This window comes from Hypanus sabinus, chromosome 1 (genome assembly GCF_030144855.1).
Source record: "Hypanus sabinus isolate sHypSab1 chromosome 1, sHypSab1.hap1, whole genome shotgun sequence".
Taxonomy (NCBI): Eukaryota; Metazoa; Chordata; class Chondrichthyes; order Myliobatiformes; family Dasyatidae; genus Hypanus; species Hypanus sabinus.
In genome coordinates, this window is record NC_082706.1 from 141,368,917 (window position 1) to 141,390,815 (window position 21,899).

General features: G+C 43.6%; 1 protein-coding gene across 6 annotated transcripts in view; it reads left to right on the plus strand.

Moving 5' to 3' along the window:
- Positions 1-21,899, plus strand: part of LOC132398195 (carbohydrate sulfotransferase 9-like) — an 86,795-nt gene that overhangs the window by 40,659 nt on the left and 24,237 nt on the right. The window contains exon 1 of one of the 6 annotated variants that reach the window (XM_059977311.1): positions 20,578-20,906. The exons of 4 other annotated variants lie outside the window; for them this stretch is intronic. In XM_059977311.1, coding sequence (XP_059833294.1) covers positions 20,855-20,906 — 52 coding nt within the window. In that variant the 5' untranslated portion in view covers positions 20,578-20,854. Of the gene's footprint in view, positions 1-20,577; positions 20,907-21,899 lie in introns of those variants that run through there. One more of the 6 variants, XM_059977315.1, reaches the window with a different exon arrangement.

Genomic DNA, 21,899 nt, shown 5'->3' on the forward strand with positions numbered 1-21,899 from the left:
ACTTGCCAGATTCTCTGCCCTGTGGAAAACAACTACTTTGACCTCGATGCAACTATTTTGACGAATTAATTTGCCTATTGAGGATGAAGTTAATGTTCTCCCTACATTCAATGCTGTTGTATCATTCACGTGGGACATTGAAAGCTAAATTGATGATAATACCATGAATTTCAAACATTTATTTGGTTAGCTGTGAGGAGAGGCTAGGACAAGGGAATCTGAGGAGGCATCCAGTGGAGATGTACTAAACAATGAGAGCCATAGATTTAAGTTCAAGTCAAGCTTATTGTCACATGCACAAGTACAGTGAAAAACTTGCAGCAGCATCACAGGTACGTGGGTACAGACAACACACAGAATATAAATTATGAAGATCACACAATGTAATTAAAGACCCTACCCATTCCAGGCATTCTCTTTTTTTTCCCCCATTTCCATAGCAAAAGCCTGAAAACATATCTCCAGGCTCAAGGGCACCTTGTACCCATCTGTTATATGACTATTGAATCGTCTCCTAGTACAATAAGGTGAACCCTTGACTTTGCAATCTATCTCGATATATCCTTCCACCTTATTGTTTGCCTGCACTGCACTTTCTCTGTAATTGTAACACTTTATTCTGAATTCTGTTTTACCTTGTACCACCTCAGTGCACAGTTGTGATAAAATCATCTGTATGAATGGCATGTCAAGGAAGAATCTTCACTGTACCTTGGTACGTGTGACAATAATAAACCAAACCGAGAGAGAAACTGAAGAATATGCACAGACTGGTCCTCAGTGCAAAAACAGACACCAATCAGAGACAAGTCCATTTTAACGCAAGAGGTGGTCCATTGCTGAGTTAGAACGTATGAAGTGTAGAGTAGTGGTTAGAGCAGTGTTTCCTAATCTTTTTTAGCCCAACCCCCACCCCCCCCCCCCCAGGAGCACTTTCATACTTGCTAACACCCCCCACAAAGCACCTTCATACTGTCCAACACCCCTCCTAGGCACAATATACTTTCTGTCGCCCCCACGGTATAAAAACATCTACAAAATGCTAAGCTGAGAGAAAAGATTCTGCTTTAATTTTTTTATTTGTCTTTAAACCTAGCATTTGCAGTATCTCTACAGCAGTTTCAGTATCAATGTGGTCCTTGAGCTTGATGGTTTTTAGCAAGAGTTGGAATATTTGGTTCAAGCTGTAACAGCAAAAGCCTTGGGTCTCCACACCAGTGTCTCACTGGTTTCTGTTTTCTTCTGACTATGTGGTTCATTGCACTGAGGTCTCTTTCAACAAGATCGGAAGATGGCGCAACATGGTGGGTCAAACGGCCTTTGCTGTGCAGTGTTGTTCTATGTTTTAAGAGATAATTGGAAAACAATGGGTTGGGTTGGTGCAAACCACATCCACCTGTGAGCAATGACCTCATGAGCTTGGCTGTGAATCGAAGCTAAGGATTGCTTTTGAAATGTTTCCGAATGTTGTTAATATTCAGAAACAATACTATTAAGAGGTAATTATATTTTTTAATTGTTTAAAGGACAATCACTCCACAGAGCATGGCCCAGTAGTGCTGCTGCCTCACTGTTCCCCAGACCAAGATTCAACCCTGACCTCAGGTGTTGTCTGTGTGGACTTTGCACATTCTCCGAGGCCACGTGGATTCCCCTGTACGCTCAGCTTTCCTCCCACGTTGTAAAGCTGGGTTAGTAGGTTAACTGTCTCTAGCGAGTAGATAAAGGTCAGAACCTTGAGGGAGGGTTGTTGGGGATGTGGAGTGAGTAGATCAAAGGAAACTGGTGGAATAGGATTTCTCTGTTAGCCAAAATGGCTCCTACATCATAATTCCCAATAATATTTTAAATAATTAACAACAGTACAGCGCCTGCAAAATAGTTAAAGAAAATGTAACAAACATATTTTGGGTCTCTTCTCCCCTCTACCTTCCCTCTTCCCCATCCCAGCCCCTTCCTCTGTAAAAATTTCAATAAAGTATGTGGCCTGATGACTCCCATGCAAATCTAACCTAATGCAAAGCCCGTAAAATAGTCTGTTCAGATGATCCAGCAAGTTCATGTCTCGCTGTGGGCTACATCCAGAGGTTTGTTTCATCAACCTGAAAAGACCCTACTCCTGCAAAAATGTCTGAGTTAAAATTTTAAGTATACACAAGGATTGGGCTTTAGGAAATTGTGAGTTCAAAAGTTCAAGAGCACAATGTGTATTCACACCCATGGCATTAGCACCGAAGTTCAGCCTGTCTCTTCAACCTCTCTCTAAAACAAGGGTGGTAATTTTCAGATGTAAAAGTAGAAAGACTTATGGCACAGAGTCTTAAGTCTGAGAATCCTCTACCCACAGAACTGAGGCAGCATCATTGAAAATGTTTAAGGTTCTGCCTTTGGTTTTTATATTTTGGGGGAGTTGGGAATTATGGGGAGTGGGCAAGGATATAATGAATCATTTATGGAAATCAAAAAAAATCTGCAACTACTGACTATCTGAAGTAAAAACAGAAAATGCTGGGAAAACTCAGCAGATTGGGCAGCATTTGTGTTGATGTACACTGGATTCTGGTTGATTGGGATACATTTGACCTAATTATATGGTTGCCCCAATTAGCCAAAGTTTCATGGAAATATTTAAAAAGGTATAAAAACAACAAATTAGCACTTAACTGAGTAACAAATAATGAATTTAAATGAAATGCAGAACAAATTAGAACACTACCAATACTACTACAGTACTATAAAACTATATTAGTTCCTAATGGTTATAGACCGAGGAAATCATCCAGAGTATGTTGTTGTGTTCTTTTGATTAATTTTAAATGAGCAAAATCAGCACAATTAATCACATAAAGATCATGGATGAGATTAGTGTCCAATTAGTTATAAGGTTTATTGGTTGGCATGTAGGAGACAGCTGTAATCTTGTGGAGGTAAAGGACATAGACAGGATTAATGCACACAGCTTTTTTTCCTTGGGGAAAATAGAGTTACTTCAGTTTAAGGTGAAAGGGGAAAAAAAATTTAAAGTGACCAGAAGGCAACGTTTATGCAGAGGGTGGTTGGGCTGTTTATGGAATGAGCTGCCAGAGGAAGTGGCTGAGTCAAATTAGCGACGCTCAGAAGGTACTTGTACAGAAACATGGATAGAATATGAGCCAAACTTTGTCAAATGGGATTAGTTAAGATCAGCATGGACCAGTTAGGCCGAAGGGCCTGTTTCTGTGCTGTCTGAGTGTGACTGTACACAAAATGGACAGCAGAGGGTGTATTTTTGGGTGAAGCGTCTTAGCATAGTCTGAAAGGCCTCTGACTGTGCTGCACAGCTCGGAAATGTACTAATTAAAAAGTAGTTTAATCAGCTTTCTAATGTGGTCTTGTTTTCGTGCTCCTTGTGTCTGTGACCTTCTCGAGGACTTTGTCGGTAAAGTCCACCTCCTGAGGAACAGGAACTAACTAAACTGCCTGCTGTTCCAGAAACATATTTTTGCTGCTTTAAAAAAGCAAGTAAATCATCCAGAATTTTCCCTGATTTACTGTGTCACGCATGGAAGGTCTCAAGAGGTTATTCTTGTCTTTCGTTGTGCCACTGCTCCTACTTTTAAAACAATACCACCCTTGTACTTGCGCACCAAAAGCAAACAGTGCCTTTCCAGTTCTGGTGGAGTGTTAGGTAACATTCATTGCAGGTGCATCCTGCTGTGTTCTGTGTTTGTATAGCCTCCTGCCACAAGGGCTGTGCATCCAGTCTCTGGCCCCCCCTCCACCTCACTGGTCTCAGCCGAGCGCCTATCCATTGGGACAGCTCATTCAGATGGTGCTGTGTATCAGCCCTTGTTCATACCCCATCCTGAAGTGATGCTTACTGAACCCTTGTGGATGTGTTTTTTTCTTCTAGAGAGAATCCCACTGCCTGAAAGCTAATGGGGAGTATATTTCATACTGAAGCATAGGCCCTTCAGCCCACAATATGTATGCAGAGCATGATGCCCAATTAAAGTAATCCTTCTGCCTGCCCATGATCCATATCCCTCCATTCCTTTTATATCTGTTTGTCTAGGAGCACTTAAACACCACTGTCATATCTGCTTACACCACCACTTCCTGGCTGTGCATTACTGACACCTACCTTTGTCTGCGATAGATAGATAGATTAATTAATTAATTAATTAATTGATTGATTGCCCCGCACATCCCTATCCTTGGCGCTACAGCCATTCTCAAGACCACAAGAAAGTGCAGAGAGTTGTGGAGAGCTCAGACACCACAGAAACAGCCTCCTCTCCATGGACTCATTGCTTGAGGGGGGGTATACTGGCTTTGGAGATGGTGCAGAGGATATTCACCAGGTTGATTCCAAAGATGAGGGGGTTAGACTATGAGAAGAGATTGAGTCACCTGGGACTGTACTCACTGGAATTCAGAAGAATGAGAGGAGATCTTATAGAAACATACAACATTATGAAAGGGATAGATAAGATAGAGGCAGGGAAGTAGTTTCCACTGGTAGGTGAGACTAGAACTAGCGGACATAGCCTCAAGATTCGGGGGAGTAAAGTTAGGATGGAGATGAGGAGGAACTGCTTTTCCCAGAGAGTGATGAATCTGTAGAATTCTCTGCCCAATGAAGCTGTGGAGCTTACCTCAGTAAATAAAATTAAGACAAGGTTGGATAGATTTTTGCATAATAAGGGACGAGGGTTACAGGGAAAAGGCAGGTAGGTGGAGATGAGTCCATGGCCAAATCAGCCATGATCTTATTAAATGGCAGAGCAGGCTCAATGGGCCAGATGGTCTACTTCTGCTCCTATTTCTTATGTTCTTGTGACTCCATCTCTACTTGCTGCTTTGGTAAAGCAGCCAATGTAATCAAAGGTCCTACCCATGTTAGACATTCTCTCTTCTCCCCTCTCCCATTCGGCAAAAGATACAAAAGCTTGAAAACACATGCCATCAAGCTGAAGGAGGGGCACCTAGATAGGCAGGCAGAGGGGGATATGGACTGAATACAGGCAAATGTAGTTGGTGTCCATAGGCAGAAAGGGTAGCATAGACATGGTGGGCCAAAGGGTCTGTTTCTATGTTGTACTGCTTTCTGATTCTCTAATTCTAAAGAGGTAGACCTTGGAAGGAAAGGTGGTGGAAGGTTTGGGGGGGGGGGGGGATGGTCAAGATGTTCAGGAGTGTCAGAATTGACTTGGATGTCTCAGAGTATTGTAGGGTGGGAGGAGTGGGGTTGAGGACAGCTCAAAACATAGCTGACAGATCTGGGTAAATGAGAGAGATTATTGCCAAACAAGAACAGCAAAAAACATACTGCATGCCTTCCATTATCCATCTTACATTTTGTGTAGAGACATAGAGCATTGAAACAGGCCCTCAGCCCAATTTATCAATGCCTACAAAGATGCATTGCCCACTTTGCTATTTCCATTAGTCCATGTTTGGCCTGTACCCCTCTAAACCTTTCCAAACCCTATCTGTCCAAGAATCTTAAAAGATTGTTAATGTCCCTGCGTTAGCCACCACCTCTGGCAGTTTGTTCAATATATGGAGAACCCTTAAGTCTCTTATAAATCTTTCCGCTCTCACCTTAAACCTGTGCCCAAAGTTTTGATTCCTTTTCCCTGGGAAGAAGACAGTATGCATTCAGAAGGCCTATTTCCATGCTGTATGAAACTGGAAAGAAACACGTGCCAGAAGGGGAGAAATAGGGGTAAGAAATTCTGGCTGTCAGTCAGTAAAATAAGGGAAATCCAATATATTACCTCTTGTTTCAGACTTGGATTCTGTTAAAACCATTTTAATAATTAAAAGGAACTGAATCCATCCAAGTTTATTTTCAGGCAAGTCCTGCTGTCAATAATGTAATGCTTCTATCCAAGTTGAGCACAATTCCTTCTTCCATTTTATGTATTTCACACAACTAGGACAAGGCACACTTTCTTCCTTCCTGTTCACCATTTCTAATCTCTCCCACCTCCCCCCACCCCAGATTTCGAGGCATGGAAAAGGTTTACTATCAGAGCTATACATGGAGCAGCAGTAATTAGCAAAATATCAAGACTGTGGAGTCAGATTGGACGTCATTAAGGGATTTACTTCTGGAAACATAAATTCCACATAATGCACATTTGGCTGTAAGCAGTTCAAGATTGGCTGAGAAAATGCACTGAGGACATCTGGTATGTCACCAAAGACTTACAAGTTTCTATAGGTGTTTGGTGGAGAGCATCACCGCCTTGTGTGGAGGCTCAAATGTGCATGATTGCAGGAGACTGCAGAGGGTTGCAGACCCAGCCAGCTCCTTCAATGGCCCGACCCTCCTCACTCGCGTTGAGTACATTTTCAAGGGCCAGTGGCTTGTTAAAGGTTCGGAAGCCCACACCTCTGGTGCGGTGTTCAATCTGTAATCAACCTGCTGTGTCAATTCCTTCCTTCAGTTACCACACTTGGGCTGTACGGTAAGCCTCTCATTTATTCGCACACTAGCGGACAAGGAGTCTGCTCAATTTGCTTTCATTCAGCAGGATACTGACAGGGATGTGGTCAGGCTTACTCAGAATCAAGTTTATTCTCACTAACTTGGATGGCATGAAATTTGTTGCTTTGTGGCAACATTACAATGAAATTACTTTAAATTGCAAAAGAAGTATATAGTGCAAAGAAAAAGGAATAATGGACTGCTCAGAAATCTGATGGTGGAAGGGTGTTCCTGAATCATCGAGTGTGGGTGTTCCTCCTTCCCCACTGGTAGTAATGAGAAGACATCCTGGATGATGAGGGTCCTTAGTGATGGATGCTGGTTTTTGAGGTGCCAACTCATGAAGATGTCCTCAATGACTGGAACTGTTGTGCCTGTGACAGAGCTGGCTGAGTGTACAACCTTCAGCAGCCTGTTGCGATTCTGTGCATTGGAGTCTCCATATCAGGTGGTGATGTAACCAGTCAGAACGCTCTCCACCACACAACCATAGAAATTTGTCAGTGTCCTTGGTGATGTGCTGAAACTCAACGGGATAAAGTCAGTACTAAAGTAAGGAACTGCTTCTGTTACTCTATTTGTGGGAGTAGGTGAATGCCACACAATTGTTCCAGTGAGTTCCATTGACTTGCTTCAACCTTGGAGTGGATCAGTCGCAAGTGACAGATTGATGGAGCTGTGGATAGTTCTTACACATTTTATAGTCATGTAGCACAGAAACAGGCCCTTCAGACCAAATGGTCCATTCTGACGACTGAATCTTCCTTACTAGTTCCTCATGCCCACATTTAGCCCATAACCCTCCAATCCTCTTCTTTCCATGTACCTAACAAAATCAGTCTAAAATGTTGCGATTATACTTCAGCTCATTCCAGGTACTCACTTGCCTCTGTGTAAGCAAGGTGCCTCTCGGGTCACTTTCAAATGTCTCCCCTCATGTATCTGTGCCGATTAGTTTGGACTCCCTACTCCTGGGGGAAAGACTATTACTGTCCACTGTATTCTTACCACTCATGATTTTGTAAACTTGTATGAGGTCATCCTTTATTTTCCTGTCCTCCATGGAATAATGATCCAACATGGACAACCTCTCCATATAATGTAGGCCCTCTAGTCCAGGCAACATCTTAACCTTTCCAACTCTCATCCTCTAGTTTTTGTCCTTTTTATACTGGGAAAATGACTGTCTATCCTATTTGTGCCTCATAATTTTACAAACTTTTCTCAGGTCTCCCCTCAGCCTCCAATGCTCAGAGAAAACAATCCAAGTTTCTCCAGTCTCTCCGTGTAGCTTATACCCTCAAATCCGGGCATCATCCGTGAACCTCTTCTGCATCCTCTCCAAAGAGTCTTTCTGTGATGGGGCATCCAGAATTGTGTTCGGTGCTCTGTTTTGTATAGTTGCAATATGTCTTCTTTACACTCCATACCCCAGCCAGTGAAAGCAAGCATGCCATAGAACATGGAGCACAGCTGTTATACACTTCTATCACTCTATCAATTTGCCTGCCTACCTTTAAGGAGCTATGGACAAATTTACTTTTGTCACAGGTACTGAGCTAGAGTGAAAAACTTTTTGCATCCCATCATTCCATCACATCAGTACAATCAGGTAATACAGAAGAAAACAACAAAGTGGAGAAAACGTGTTACAGTTCCAGAGAGATTGCAATGCGGGTAGACAGTAGGGTGCAAGGTCACGATGGGGTAGATTGTGAGGTAATTTGTGAGGGACCATTCAGTAGTCTTATAAAAATGGGAGAGGAGCTGTGCTTGAGCCTGGTGGTACATGCTTTAAGAGTTTTGTGTCTTCGAGCTGAAAAGAGGATGTCTGGTGTGGTTGGGGCTTTGATTGTTAGCTGCTTTAATGAGGAGGTAAGGGACCTGCTGTTAACTATATATTTTCCTCTCAGCTTGCCAATGTGCAACACCTTGATGTTTTTTTGTAAAAGGAGGTTTAATTTGAATACTGACAATATGGAGTTCATTCATTAACAGGAGGAGCTGCACTGTATTTTACCATGGTCTCAACATGTACAACAGTGTTTATAGAGAGGAGCCAATGGTGTTCATCTGTGTGAGCATTTCCTGTCATCTTGAGAAATCCACATGGGGTTGCTTGCTTATGGATTTCAATATTTGGACAGCACTGCTGGTCTGTTCCTCTGCAAGCAAGGACAAAGCTTGTTTGATTTCCCATCTCAGTAACCATACGTATTTTTACAAATGGCAGTCATGATGATTAGCCTGCTGCCACACTCTTCAAGGAGCAGTGCCTCAAAAAGGCGGTGTCCATCATTGAGGTCTGCCACCTCCCAAGACATGCTCTCTTTTCACTGTTACCGTCAGGAAGGGGTTACAGAAACCTGAAGGCACGCACACAGTGATTCAGGAACGGCTTCTTCCCCTCCACCATCCAATTTCTGCATGAACATTGAACCCATGGACACTACCACACTAGCTTTTGTTAATTTCTGTTTTTGCACTGCTTATTTATATATTTAATTTTTAATTGTAATTCAGTTTTTTTTCTATATTGTCATATATTGCTTTGTACTTCTGCCACAAAGTTAACAAATTTCACAACATATGCCGGTGATATTAAACCTGATTCTGACTGTTCTCTGGTGAGTTACTTAAATCGTTAAGCAGCCCAGTCCCTTGTGCCCAGTATGTTCACTGGAATCCTATCCTGCACCCCCCCCCCCCGAACAAGTTTCTCAACAGCAGCAAAACGTGTCCTTGGCAGCTTGTAGAATCATACAACACAGAAGCAGGCCCTTTGGCCCACTGTATTAAACTGACCCGTCATAGGATGCAAAACTGGGCTGAGAAGTGGCAGATGGAGTTCAACCCAGATAAGTGTGAAGTGGTTCATTTTGGTAGGTCAAATATGATGGCAGAATATAGTATTAATGGTAAGACTCTTGGCAGTGTGGAGGATCAGAGGGGTCTTGGTGTCTGAGTCCATAGGATGCTCAAACCTGCTGCACAAGTTGACTCTGTGGTTAAAAAGGTGTACGGTGTATTGGCCTTCATCAATCATGGAATTGAATTTGGAGCCAAGAGCTAGGTAGGTTATAGCTAGGTAGGACACTGGTCAGACCCCACTTGGAGTACTGTGCTCAGTTCTGGTCGTCTCATTACAGGAAGGATGTGAAAGCCATGGAAAGGGTGCAGAGGAGATTTACAGGGATGTTGTCTGGATTGGGGAGCATGCCTTATGAGAATAAGTTGAGTGAATTTGGCCTTTTCTCCTTGGAGCGACAGAGGATGAGAGGTGACCTGATAGAGGTGTATAAGATGTTGAGAGGCGTTGATTGTGTGGATAGTCAGAGGCTTTTTCCCAGGGCTGAAATAGTTGCCGCAAGAGGACAAAGGTTTAAGGTGCTAGGGAGTAGGTACAGAGGAGATGTCAGGGGTAAGTTTTTTTACACAGTGAGTGGTGAGTGTGTGAAATGGGCTGCCGGCAATGGTGGTGGAGGCAGATACGATAGGGTCTTTTAAGAGACTTCTGGATAGGTACATGGATCTTAGAAAAATAGAGGGCTATAGTTAAGCCTATTAATTTCTAAGGTAGGGACATGTTTGGCACAACTTTGTGGGCTGAAGGGCCTGTATCGTGCTGTAGTTTTTCTATGTTTCTATCAGCTGGCGAGGCTGCTCTAGGAGTGTTGCATACAGTTTTGGTCACCCCACCATTGAGCACATTTACATGGAGTGCTACCCCAAAAAGCACCATCCATCATCAAAGACCCGTCTGTCCAGGCCATGCCCTCTTCTCACTACTACCATCAATCAGCAGGTATGGAAGCCTTAAGTCCCACACCACCAAGTTCAGGAACAGTTATTACCCGACAACCAATTTGGATAACTTCACCCACCTCAACTCCGTTCTGATTTTACAACCAACAGACTCAAGGACTTTTTATAACTTGTTCTCAGTTTTATTTTTTGTTTGCACTATTTGTCTTATTTTGCACGTTGGTTGTTTGTCAGTCTTTATGTACAGTTTTTCCTAACTTCTGCTGTATTTTTTATTTTCCTGTAAATGTCTGTAAGGAAATGAATCTCAAGGTAGTATATGATAACGTGCACATATCTTGATAATAAATTTTACCTTGGCTTTGACTTTGGAAAGACATCGTTAAGCCAGAAAGACTGCAAAGAAGATTTACGAGAATGCTGCCAGGGCTCAAGGGACTGAGTTATAGGGAGAGGTTAGACAGGGTAGAACATTATTCTTAGAGCACAGGAGATTGAGGGTTGATCTTATAGAGATGTACAAGATTATGAAAGGCATAGAAAAGGTGAATGCAATCTGGCCTTTTTTCCAAGGAAAGTGGAACTAAAAACTAGAGGCATTTCTGGAGTGGAGCAGTTTAACCTAGAAAACATTACCTTCCACCCTGCATTATGGATGGGGTGGTGAAAAGGTGACGATGTGATAATTTCCATATCTGATTAAAGTAGTGATCGCCAACCTGTCGATCGCGATCGACTGGTTGATCTTTGAGTCTTTCCCAGTAGATCCCTAAATAAATACACAAATACTCTTGAGAGATTATTTCCGAGTTGCAGGGTTTTAGTTCCATTCTTTCTGCCCAGTGCGCATGCGTGTAGCTCCCCATCAGTACACAGTGTACTTTCTGCGGTCCCCAACCACCGGGCCGCGAAGAAACAATGAGTCAGCCGCACCTTTCTTCATTCCATCACACCAGTTGTTGAACTTAAACGCACGTGAGGTCATCAGTCGCCTAAACACCGTGATACCCTCACGCGGTCGGCGTGAAGTGCTGTTGCTACTGGCCTGCAGCACGGACAGATGGGCGCCGTCTCTAAACTTGTTTACCACACTGAATGTTCGTGGGGAACCCGGTGCTAAAATATTCGCAGATGACCTAATTCTGGTTCAGGGCTCCGTAAGTAACAGAGCAGCTACCTCGCTGAGATCTACTGAAACAAACTTTTGTCGGCCAATAGATCCTACAAGGGGGTGGGCACAGGCCCTGTCGCGCTCCTCGCTTGGTTGGTCTCTCTCTCTGGATTGCGACCACTGCGCCCCCGGCACGGGGACCTCCGGCCCTTACCTTGTCTTCTCACACCACCCCGCAACCAGCCACACCTGGCCAAGGCGTCTGGCGGCGGGCAGGAGGCTGTCTAATGAGGCAATGAAGCCCTCAAAACTGCTTCGGTACCCTGAGTCCAAGCACCCTGCACTTAAAGACAAACCCACTGAGTTTTGTGAGCAGAAAACAGGTGAGCAGCGCGGGACAGAAGCTCAGTGCCGAGAGCTGTGAAAACTAAATTGCGGAATAGACTGGACAGAAGGAACCTGCTTCGAGTATCACTGTATTCTGGTCGCCCCTCCCCCCTGTCAAGCAATTCCACAAGAATATTGTCAATATTAAACAGTGCAACAAAGGGCGGTGACCCCGGTGTTTATACATTATTTCTATTTCCGTGTTACGGGGTTTTACTTCCGGTCTTTTCTGCCCCGGTGCGCATGCATGTAACTAATTGATCTGGGGTCGATCTTGCCTTTCACTAAGGCCGAGGTAGGGGATCTTGGGCTTAAAAAGGTTGGTGACCACTAGATTAAATCAACAGCCAATACAAATGCCCATTTTAAAGAAGGTTCCCTCCTCCCTCTCACAGGAGTTTCGTGAGACCCTCGCTCACTGCTGCAACCCCCTCTCCGATCTCTGCACTTTGCTGCTCTTCAGCCGCTCTCTCACCCAGACTCACTACGGCAGCCAAGTGTAATCCATACCCCTCCTTCATCTTCCACAGCTTTGTTGTCTCCACCCTGGGATCACCCCCAGCCTCTGTCCCCATCCAGCTGTCCCCTCCGTCATCTACCTGTCACCCCCCTCCACCACAGCAGGATCCATCCATCACCTATTATCTCTTTACTCTATCTCTCCTCTATCCTTCAGTCCAGATGATGCATCTTGGCCTGAAATGTCTACTGTTCCACAAATGCTACCTGACCAGTTGAGATCCTCAGTGTTTTGTTTATTGCACTGAATTTCTTGCTAAATCTTTATCACCTCTTCATAAGTACCATCTGCATTTGATGTTAACTGTCATTCACCTGTCCCTTAATGTTTCCCAGTCTCCGCTCCTTTATTTATCAGAACTGGTAGCACTGTGTTCCTACACATCTCCCTCCAGCATCTGTCTCCAACCTTCAAACTCCCTCGCCCCCCCCCAGTTCTCATGAAAGCCCAAAAATAGCCATTTGATTTCCCTTCATAGACGCTGCCTGACCTGCTGAGTTCCTCCATTTTGTGTTGCTCAATATTTCCATCATCTGCAGAATCTCCTTTTTCATTCCCCTCCATCTTTATCTTCTTTCATCATTCACCTGCCACTCGCTCCAAGTTCACCCTCACTCCCTCCCCTACCTGGCATTACCTGCCTGTCACCTTCCACCCCTCTTTAGCCTAGCAATCATCTCAGAATCCTTTCACGCTACATCTCTCTCCTCTTTATACCAGTCATCTCCGCTGTCCACTCTCAGTCCAGATGCAGGGTTTCCGCCAAAACGTCAAGTTCCCCTTTATCCCTCAGATGCTGCTCGCCCTGTGAGGTTCTTCTGGCATCTGCAGTGCATGTGCCTCTTTCATTACCTCTTCTGCGGGTCACTGCCTAAAGGGGATAGCAAAGAAGTGGACTGAGCGTTAGCTTCCTGCTTTGGAGTGACAAGTTCCAACAACATGAGGCAAGTCTGTGTCTAAGCCAATGTCAAATGCTGATCTGTACTAATGCCATTACTGGCACATTCTACATCTTGAGAGATGAAGTGCTCATTTGTTTTAAGGCTTCCTGCCTCCTCCACCCCTTCAGGGAGTGGGGTCTTAGAATTATTTAATTGTTTCACAGAGAAATCAGAGCACTGTTTGGTGAGAAAGGCTTAGACCATTTTCCATGAACTATTTAAGAGCTGCAATTTAATAGCTATGTAAAGCAATTTCCAACTTTTAATGTTCCAGTATTCAGCAAACTGGATATGAACAATGATTGGCTCAAATATCTGGAGGAACAAAGCTGTGATTCCATTAGAGAGACAAGGAATCTGCAGATGCTAAAAAATCTGGCTCAACCCAAAATGCTAGCAGAGTTTGGGTCAGGCAACATTACCTCCCCGTAATTCCCCACCCTCGTCCCTTTTTCCCCACTTTCCACTGCTCTCAAATTCTTTCTTCCTCAACCCTTTATCTGTTTCACCTATTACCTCCCAGCTTCTCACATCATCTCACCTGGTCTCTCCTATCAACTGCCTACCTGTACCCCTATATTCCTCGGACCCCTTTCTGATCTTGGCCCAAAATGTCGACTGCATTTCTCTCCGTAGATGCTGCTTGACCTGCTGAGTTCCTCCTGCATTTTGTGTGCTTTGTTGCACCATGACAGCTCCACTAGTCTGTGTTTGGTTTAAGACTCAGTTGTTCCCAGGAGCCCTGAATGAACCTTGGGTGGTTGATTTCTCTGCACTCAGTGTTGTCAATGGTAATCAATGGGTCCCTGAGCTTATTGCCTACATTCAGAGGCTGTAGATAAAAGAGTGGGAAACTAACGAGAAACAGAAGAGAAATGTCTTTGTATGCCGAAGTATCGTGTCTTTGCAGCCTGAAAATTAGTGGTCAGGAGGTAACATGGCAGCTCTTCTCCTCCTCCTGGATTAAACACTCATTTGTCATGTGTACTTTTACAACTCAGTGAAGAAAATCCATAGCAACAGCATCTCAGGTTAGTTAGCTGAGATAGCCCGGTGGCCATGTTTCTAGATCAATAGCCCAGTGGCATTGAAGACTTGGAGAAGTAAGTTCAAATCCTACCAAGACAAGGGAGAAATTAGTCTGAACTGAATAGGAATCTTCAGATAGTGATCTCAGTAATGGCCTCTGTGAAATCACTGGATTGTTGTAAAAACCTATTAGGTTCATTTAAGTCCTTTAGAGACAGAAGGCTGATGTGCAGTTGGGGAGGGAGTGACAGCCATCAACCTCCTCTTTAAATATTTTGTTTATTTAGCGATGTAGCCTGGTGACAGGCCCTTCAGGCCCAAGAACCCACCCCACCTAATTACACGCATGTGACCAATTAACGTAAAAACCTATACATCTTTGTAATATGGGAGGAAAACAGAGCACCTGAAGGAAACACTTGTGGACATGGAGAAGGTACAAATTCCTTTCTGACAGTGGTGGAACTGAACCAAGGTTGCTGGTGTTGTAACAGCATTATGCTAACCACGACATTTCCGTGTAGCGCCTGCGATGTTACTTTGGAGCAGCACAGTGGATTTGCACTCCCCAGCCGTCTGTGACGATGAATTCCACAGATTCACCGCCCTCTGGTAAAAGAAATTCCTCTTCAGCTCTGTGGTAAAGGGACAGACTTCTATTCTTAGGCTGTGTCCTCTGGTTCAGTCGAGGTGGTGCCAGCATACAGCACTCCTTCAGTCGACATCTTCCAAATAGTCCACAAAACTTTATGTCACATCTTTTACATCTGCTTTTCATCTTAAATGCATTTCCTGAACTGTTAGAGCCTGCAATTTACAGTTTGGAAATCAACTGAGTGAGCTGGCACATTGTTGTCTCAGAGAGGATTCCAGGAGGTGAGTTCGAACCGCCTCCAGGTGAAGAAACTTGGAGATAGGGTGCAAGCTGATGATCAATTCCATTTCGCCGATTAAAGCATCAAGGTGTGCAGGGTTCAGCACCAGCTGCCTTCTTTTGATTGCTGACAGGATGGGTCTTTCTGCTGCCGGAGAAGGAGTCTGTGTAGGCCCTGTCGCTCACTGTTGCTGGAGGGTAGGCATCTGAGTTTAGTAAGTGAAAGTATCTTTCACTTCGATGTCGGAGGACATTACTGAGATTTTGCACTTATGGATTGAACTGTGGACTTCTTCAGTCTTACGGTTTTTATTCTGTGTTTTCGCCCATTCTTTCTCGTTGGTGCATTTTAATTTTTTTACGAGGGGTAGGGGTTTGGAGATTGATAATCATGTTACCATTCTGTTTTTGAGACATTTTTCTTTGAATGACTTCCATGGTTTCTTTATTTTGTAGCTATCTGGAGAAGACTAATTTCAGAGTTGCAAACTGCATACATACTTTGATAATAAATAACCTTTGAATCACCTCCACGCCCTCTCGGTCGAGGCCTTTCTACAGCAGGGAGAGGTAACAGACCCAGGGGAGTCACTCTGACAGACTTGGGTTTATTGCTCCAATCTTCTACACGTTGTGCTCCATACAGCCGGCGGCCATTGTTGGTTTTATTACGTTGCACACAGATGTCCAGTTCTAAACCAGTTGAACATCTGTCAGGAATTGCACACTGCTGGGGCTCTGGAACTCTGCAGAACACGTGATGGCCCCGTTAATGCATAACCTGTTGAGGCAGCTGCTTGATCCAGCTGCCCAGGCCGTGTACACCATAATAATGCACACCAAGGAAGGTTGTATGTGCACACATATGTCAAAAACACAAGAAATGCACTGATAATACAGTGACTAACACTTTCTCAGAATCTTGCTGCTTAAAAATACAATAGCAACTTGTATCTGAGGCATCCGTAAGAATCAGAGTCACTGACTTCCAATACATGAAATTTCTTCACAAACGAGGCAATCCGTAGTCCAAGCAACACACACGAAATGCTGGAGGAGCTCAGCAGGCCAGGCAACATCAGTGGAAAAGGGTGCAGTCAATGTTTTGGGCTGAGAACCTTCAGCAGGACTGGAGGGAAAAAAGATGAATAGAATTAAAAGTTGGGGGTAAGTAGCCATGGTTACACTTTTTTTTGAAGGAAGTGGGAGCAGAGAAAGAGGAAATTATTAGGAGTGAGGACACGTTCCACTAGACAGAAGAGAGTGGTGTTGGAGGAGAACTGGTTGATTCTGGTGCCAGAAAGAAGCGGAGAGCTTTGAGGCCTTCCTGATGGGGGATGGAGGTGTGTAGGGACTGGACATCCATGGTGAAAATAAGATGATGGGGGCCAGTTGAACTTGGAATGATTGTAAAGATCCAGAGCGTGTGAGGTGTCCCGGATGTAGGTAGGAAGGGACTGAACTGGTGGGGATAAAACAGTCGAGGTATGCAGGTAAGGGTTCAGTGGGGCAGGAATAAGCTGAAACAATGGGTCTACCTGGACAAGCGGGTTTGTGGATCTTGGTTAGGAGGTAGAAACACAAGATGTGGGAACTGAGGTTGGTGGCAGTGGATGGGAGATCCCCAGAGCTAATAAGGTCAGTAATAGTGTGGGAGACAATGGCCTGGTGCTCCTTAATGGGATCCTGGTCGAAGGGCAAGAGAGTCTAAATCAAGAAGCTTGAAAACAAATCTGGCGGTGAAGACATGTCCCCTGAAGGATACATGGTTTTAGTAGCGGGTCTGGATAAGCTCATGATGAGAGAGCAGCAGAGATCATGGGGAGCAGTGAGAGAGGGTTTCACTGAACTCCCTTAATGGGTCTGAGATTTATCTTATGAGATGTTGACACCCAGGAACTTGAAGCTGCTCACCCTTTCCACTGCTGATCCATAACTGACTGTTATATGTTCCCCCAGCCCCCAGTTTTCCCCATCCTGAAGTCTAATGTGATAAAGCCACCACAAACCCCTTTGCTCGAGTCTTACTACAGCTAGTATTTAACACTGTGACTGGTTAGGTGGTGTTTGGCCTTATCATAGGTCTACTTTGAGAGGAGGAGTTGAGAGAGAGAAGGAGAAAAAAGGGATTCCTGACCTTTACCTGGGGCATTGGAGGCTGAGAGAGAGAGAGAGCATGGGGATTAGGGAGAAGGGATCTTGGTAGAAACCTCTCCCCACATTCCCCCTCCCAGAACATCCCTCCCTCCCCCCCCACCACATTCCCATCAACTCCCTCTAGATTCTTCTACTCGCTTGCAGCCGACCGCTCTGAACGTCAGTAAATGAGAGGGCGTTTAGCAGCACTGATGTACAGACGGATCGTTGGGGGCAAGTCCATAACTCCAGTGGAAAGGGTGGTAAATAAGGCCATGGGACCGTTACCTCGACGTGTAGCATTCTTGCACTGATTGGCCAGATTAGTGAGCATAAAAGTTGGTAGGTCATGTTGCAGTTGTATGAAACTTGAGTTAGGCTACACTTGGAGTATTGTTTGCAGTTTTGGTCACTGCGATGCTGAAGGTTTTGGAGAAGGTGTATTAGTTGTTCTCTAGGATGTTGCCTGGATTGGAGAGTATTAGCTACAAAAGGAGGATGAACACCTCTGATTGTTTTCTCTAGAGCAGCAGAGCCTGAGAGGAGACCTGATCGAGGGTAATTATCAGGAGTGTAAATAGTCTTTTTCCCATAAGGGAAATGTCAAATATTAGAGGGCATAGCTTTAAGGTGCGAGGAGAAAGATTAAAAGGGGACCTGAGGGCCAGCTTTTTCACACAGAGGGTGGTGGGTATCTGGAACATGCTGATGTAATTTAGGAAGTTTCATGGATATGGAAGGTTAGAGGGATATGAGCAAATTGTGAGTAATACTTGCCAAGGTGCCTGTCTGAGCTAAACCTGTTTGCCCACATTTGACTTGTATCACTCTAAACCAGTGATTCCCAATGGGCGCAGGATAGCCCCCCAAGGGAGGGGGCTATGTGTCCTAAGGGGGAGTTGGGGCACGTTCAACATTCTTGCGGTGGGGGGAAAGCAGCATCTGAACTTGAGGTATGAGACCTGACCAAATATTAGTAGAGCAGGCACTTTCGAAACAAGTACAAGGCGCTGGAACCCAGGAAGAATCGCAGCTCTGCAGGCAGTGAAAAAAGAGCTAATTAGTGTGCCTGCCAACCATGAAGATTCCTCTTGAGGTGTTCAAAGTGACCTCAGCTGTCAAGAAGCATCTTTGAGGATGATAAGACCTTGTATGATTGGTCAATCATGCTAACCGGGATAGTTTGCTGAACACCAGCACAATGATGACCAACATTCAAATTCCAATCCGAATCGTTAATGTAATTTTCGCTGTTGTGATCATCTTCATCTTTGCCTTGCCGTTCCTTTGCATGCAGCCACCATCGTTCCATCCATGTCAACTCACTGCTATCATCAACATCTGATAGGCATTCCCAGTTTGTTTTAATTCTTTTATTTAATTTAGCCCCATTAATGTTGGATAAGTGCATATGGTGCAATCTGAGTCTGAAGGCAGTGAAGGCTTGAATTCTAATCCTCCTCTGTCACAAAAATAAAAAGATGGTTGTGGACTACAGGAGGAATGGAGACAGGCTAACTCCAATTGACATCAATAGATCTGGGGTTGAGAGGATGAACTGCTTTAAGTTCTTCAGCATAAACATTACCGAGGATCTCACGTGGTCTGTACATACGAGCTGTGTGGTGAAAAAGGCACTTCACCTCAGACAGTTGATGAAGTTCAGTGTGGGCCCCCAAATCCTAAGAAATTTCTACAGGGGAACAATTTGAGAGCATCCTGACTGGCTGCATCACTGCCTGGTATGGGAACTGTACCTCCCTCAATCGCAGGACCCTGCAGAGAGTGGTGCGGTCAGCCCAGTGCATCTTGTAGATGTGAACTTCCCACTATTCAGGACATTTACAAACACAGGTGTGTAAAAAGGGCCCGAAGGATCATTGGGGACCTGAGTCACCCCAACCACAAACTGATCCAGCTACTGGCATCCAGGAAGCAGTACCACAGTATAAAAGCCAGGACCAACAGGCTCCAGGACAGCTTCTTCCACCAGTACATCAGACTGATTAATTCATGCTGACACAACTGTATTTCTATGTTATTTTGACAGTCCTGCTGTACGCACTATTTATTATAAATTACTATAAATTGCACATATAGATGGAGACATAACGTAAAGATTTTTACTCGTATATGAAGAATGTAAGCATTAAAATCAATTCAACTCGAGAAAATACAGAAATGTCAATGCAATGTTATACACCTGGAGTATGGTTTTATACCTTTCCTGTCAGATCAGTGATCACTCATGTGTCTTACTTGTAATACTATACTGTCTAATGAAGCCATGAAACCATCAAGATTGCAGGAACACTTCCGTAAGACACCCTGAAAAAGCTACTTATGGTATTACTCAGTTCCAGAAGATGAAAGAAGCTTTTGAAAAGAGTTGTACACTTGAGTCATTTGTCACGAAAGCTAAAAATGACCTTGATAGTGATCTCATTGCTTTTTATAACATTTCCAAAATGATAACAAAGTGTGGAAAATCTCATACAGTTGGTGAAAGATTGGTAATGCCTGCTCACCACTGTTCTCAAAATGGATACCAGTATTTTAAAATCAATTCCTCTGAGTAATAACTCTGCAGCTCGTCATATTGATGAAATGAGTAAAGACATTTAGTATCAACTATGCACAGAGCTACAAAATCAGAATTTGTGATACCGTATGCATACATCTACTGATGCTTCTGGACAACTGGATGAGTCAACTGTGCACGGCAACGAGGCATTGCTAATGGCATATGTATAGTTTATCAAAAATTGAATAGTTTATGAAGAGATTCTCTTTTGTTTATAAAAAAAAGAAAACAAATATGAGCTCAAAACGTACACTGAGGATAAAAGTATTCCAATTAGGATCACGATTTCTTGTGCAACAGATGGAGCACCATATATGACAGATCACCATGCTGGTTTAGTGGCATTTATGAAAAAAGAAATTCTAAGTCTTTTTGCAATTCATTATCAAAATTATTGAAATTCAGAGTGATGAAGAAGCAAACGTGCTTTTCAAAAATGTTGGTTTTGTGGTATGTGGCTACACTGTTTGGAGAAGAGCCAAACAGCACTTCATTTGCATTTCCATCCTCCAACCTTCAGTACAGTGAACCACTGTTACACACCCCGTGGGTAACTTGTGACTGTCTTATGACCATGATGTTATTGTGTGTCTGGTGAGAGTGATGTAATGGTCTCGTAATGGTGGGGTGATGTAATTTCCCTTCAGTGGGAGGTCACATGATGTAATTTTCTTGCCAGTGAGAGGTCATGTGATGGCCTGTTTCAACTGGTATAAAACAGGAAAGACTTGCTGTGACACAGGTCAGTTCGTTGTTTAATTCGTCAGTGACTCCGTTATCCTGCGTATTCGTCTCATGACGCAGTTTTGTTTAAAAGTGGATTTTTACTTTCTATCTTAAGTTTCAAAGGTTATTGCCGGCAGTTTTGCCACAATGCTGCCAGTTTAATCCAGTCAGAGAGTGAAGAATTTATGGAAGTGTGGGAAACCCGAAGGATCGAGAAAAGGTGGTGTCATCGGTGGCTTACTACAGGATCGACCTTATTGAATCCTCGTTCAAGGAATTAGTAACCTGCATCTGAGATAACCCATGTCTTGTGTAAGGGCAGAAAGGGTTGGGGCAGTGTTATCCGTCAAGGAAGGTCAGTTCTTTAAGCCGTTTTTATTTCCTTCGTCGTAAATCCTTTGGGCAAGGCATATTTCATCTGGGATCAGCAGTAATGTCACATCGTCGAGGAATTTGTTACCTCAGGAAAGTCTCTCCTAATTTACTGCGTAAATCATTTGGACTTTAGCATTTACCGCTTTCAAGAACTGTGTTCGCATTTATCGCTTTAAGAACTGTTAAAGTTGCCATATAGCAGTTAACTTCCAGTTAAGTTAGTCATTTGTTTACTTTTCGTTTGTTGTTGAGCTGAGTTTAAAAAAATGTTTTACTTGTTTATAAAAAACCTGTCTTAATTCTATATTCATTGTTGACGTACCGTAACACCACATACTCACAAAAAATAGAAACCGCTTGGACATTGTTACATTTGGGGTCTTAGGCTTTTACTCAAAAATTGATCAGATATTTCAGCTCTTGCTAGAAGCCATCAAGCTCAAAGATCACATTGATATTGAAGCTGCTGTGCAATGCACAGATACTGTGTAAGATAGATTTAAAGATAAAAATTCAAAGTGGAACCATTTTTCTCATGTTAGCAAATGGTAGACATGTTTTTACACAATGGGGCACCAGAAAGTAAATTGTGCCTTTGAGGAGCATTGGCAAGTATGGAAGCACTTTATGAGGGTTATTGAGCTTAAAAAAAAGAAAAGGTTGGGAAACACTGCTATAAACCTTTTGTATCTATGTAACTGTCGAAAAGTCTTTTAATTGTTCTGCTACTTCTTCTGGCAGCGATCTCCATATATCAACCACTCTGTGTGGGGAAAACTTTCCTTCAGTTCCCCTTTAAAACTAGTACCTTTCACCTTAAATCAATGTTAATAGACAAACCAGGGGAAAAATAACTTTGACAATTTATTCTATTACCTCCCATAATCTCATATATCTCTGTCAGTCACCCATCAGGTCTGTGTGTGTGAGTGAAGAGAGGGTGGAAAAAAGCAGCTTGTGCACATCCTCCCAA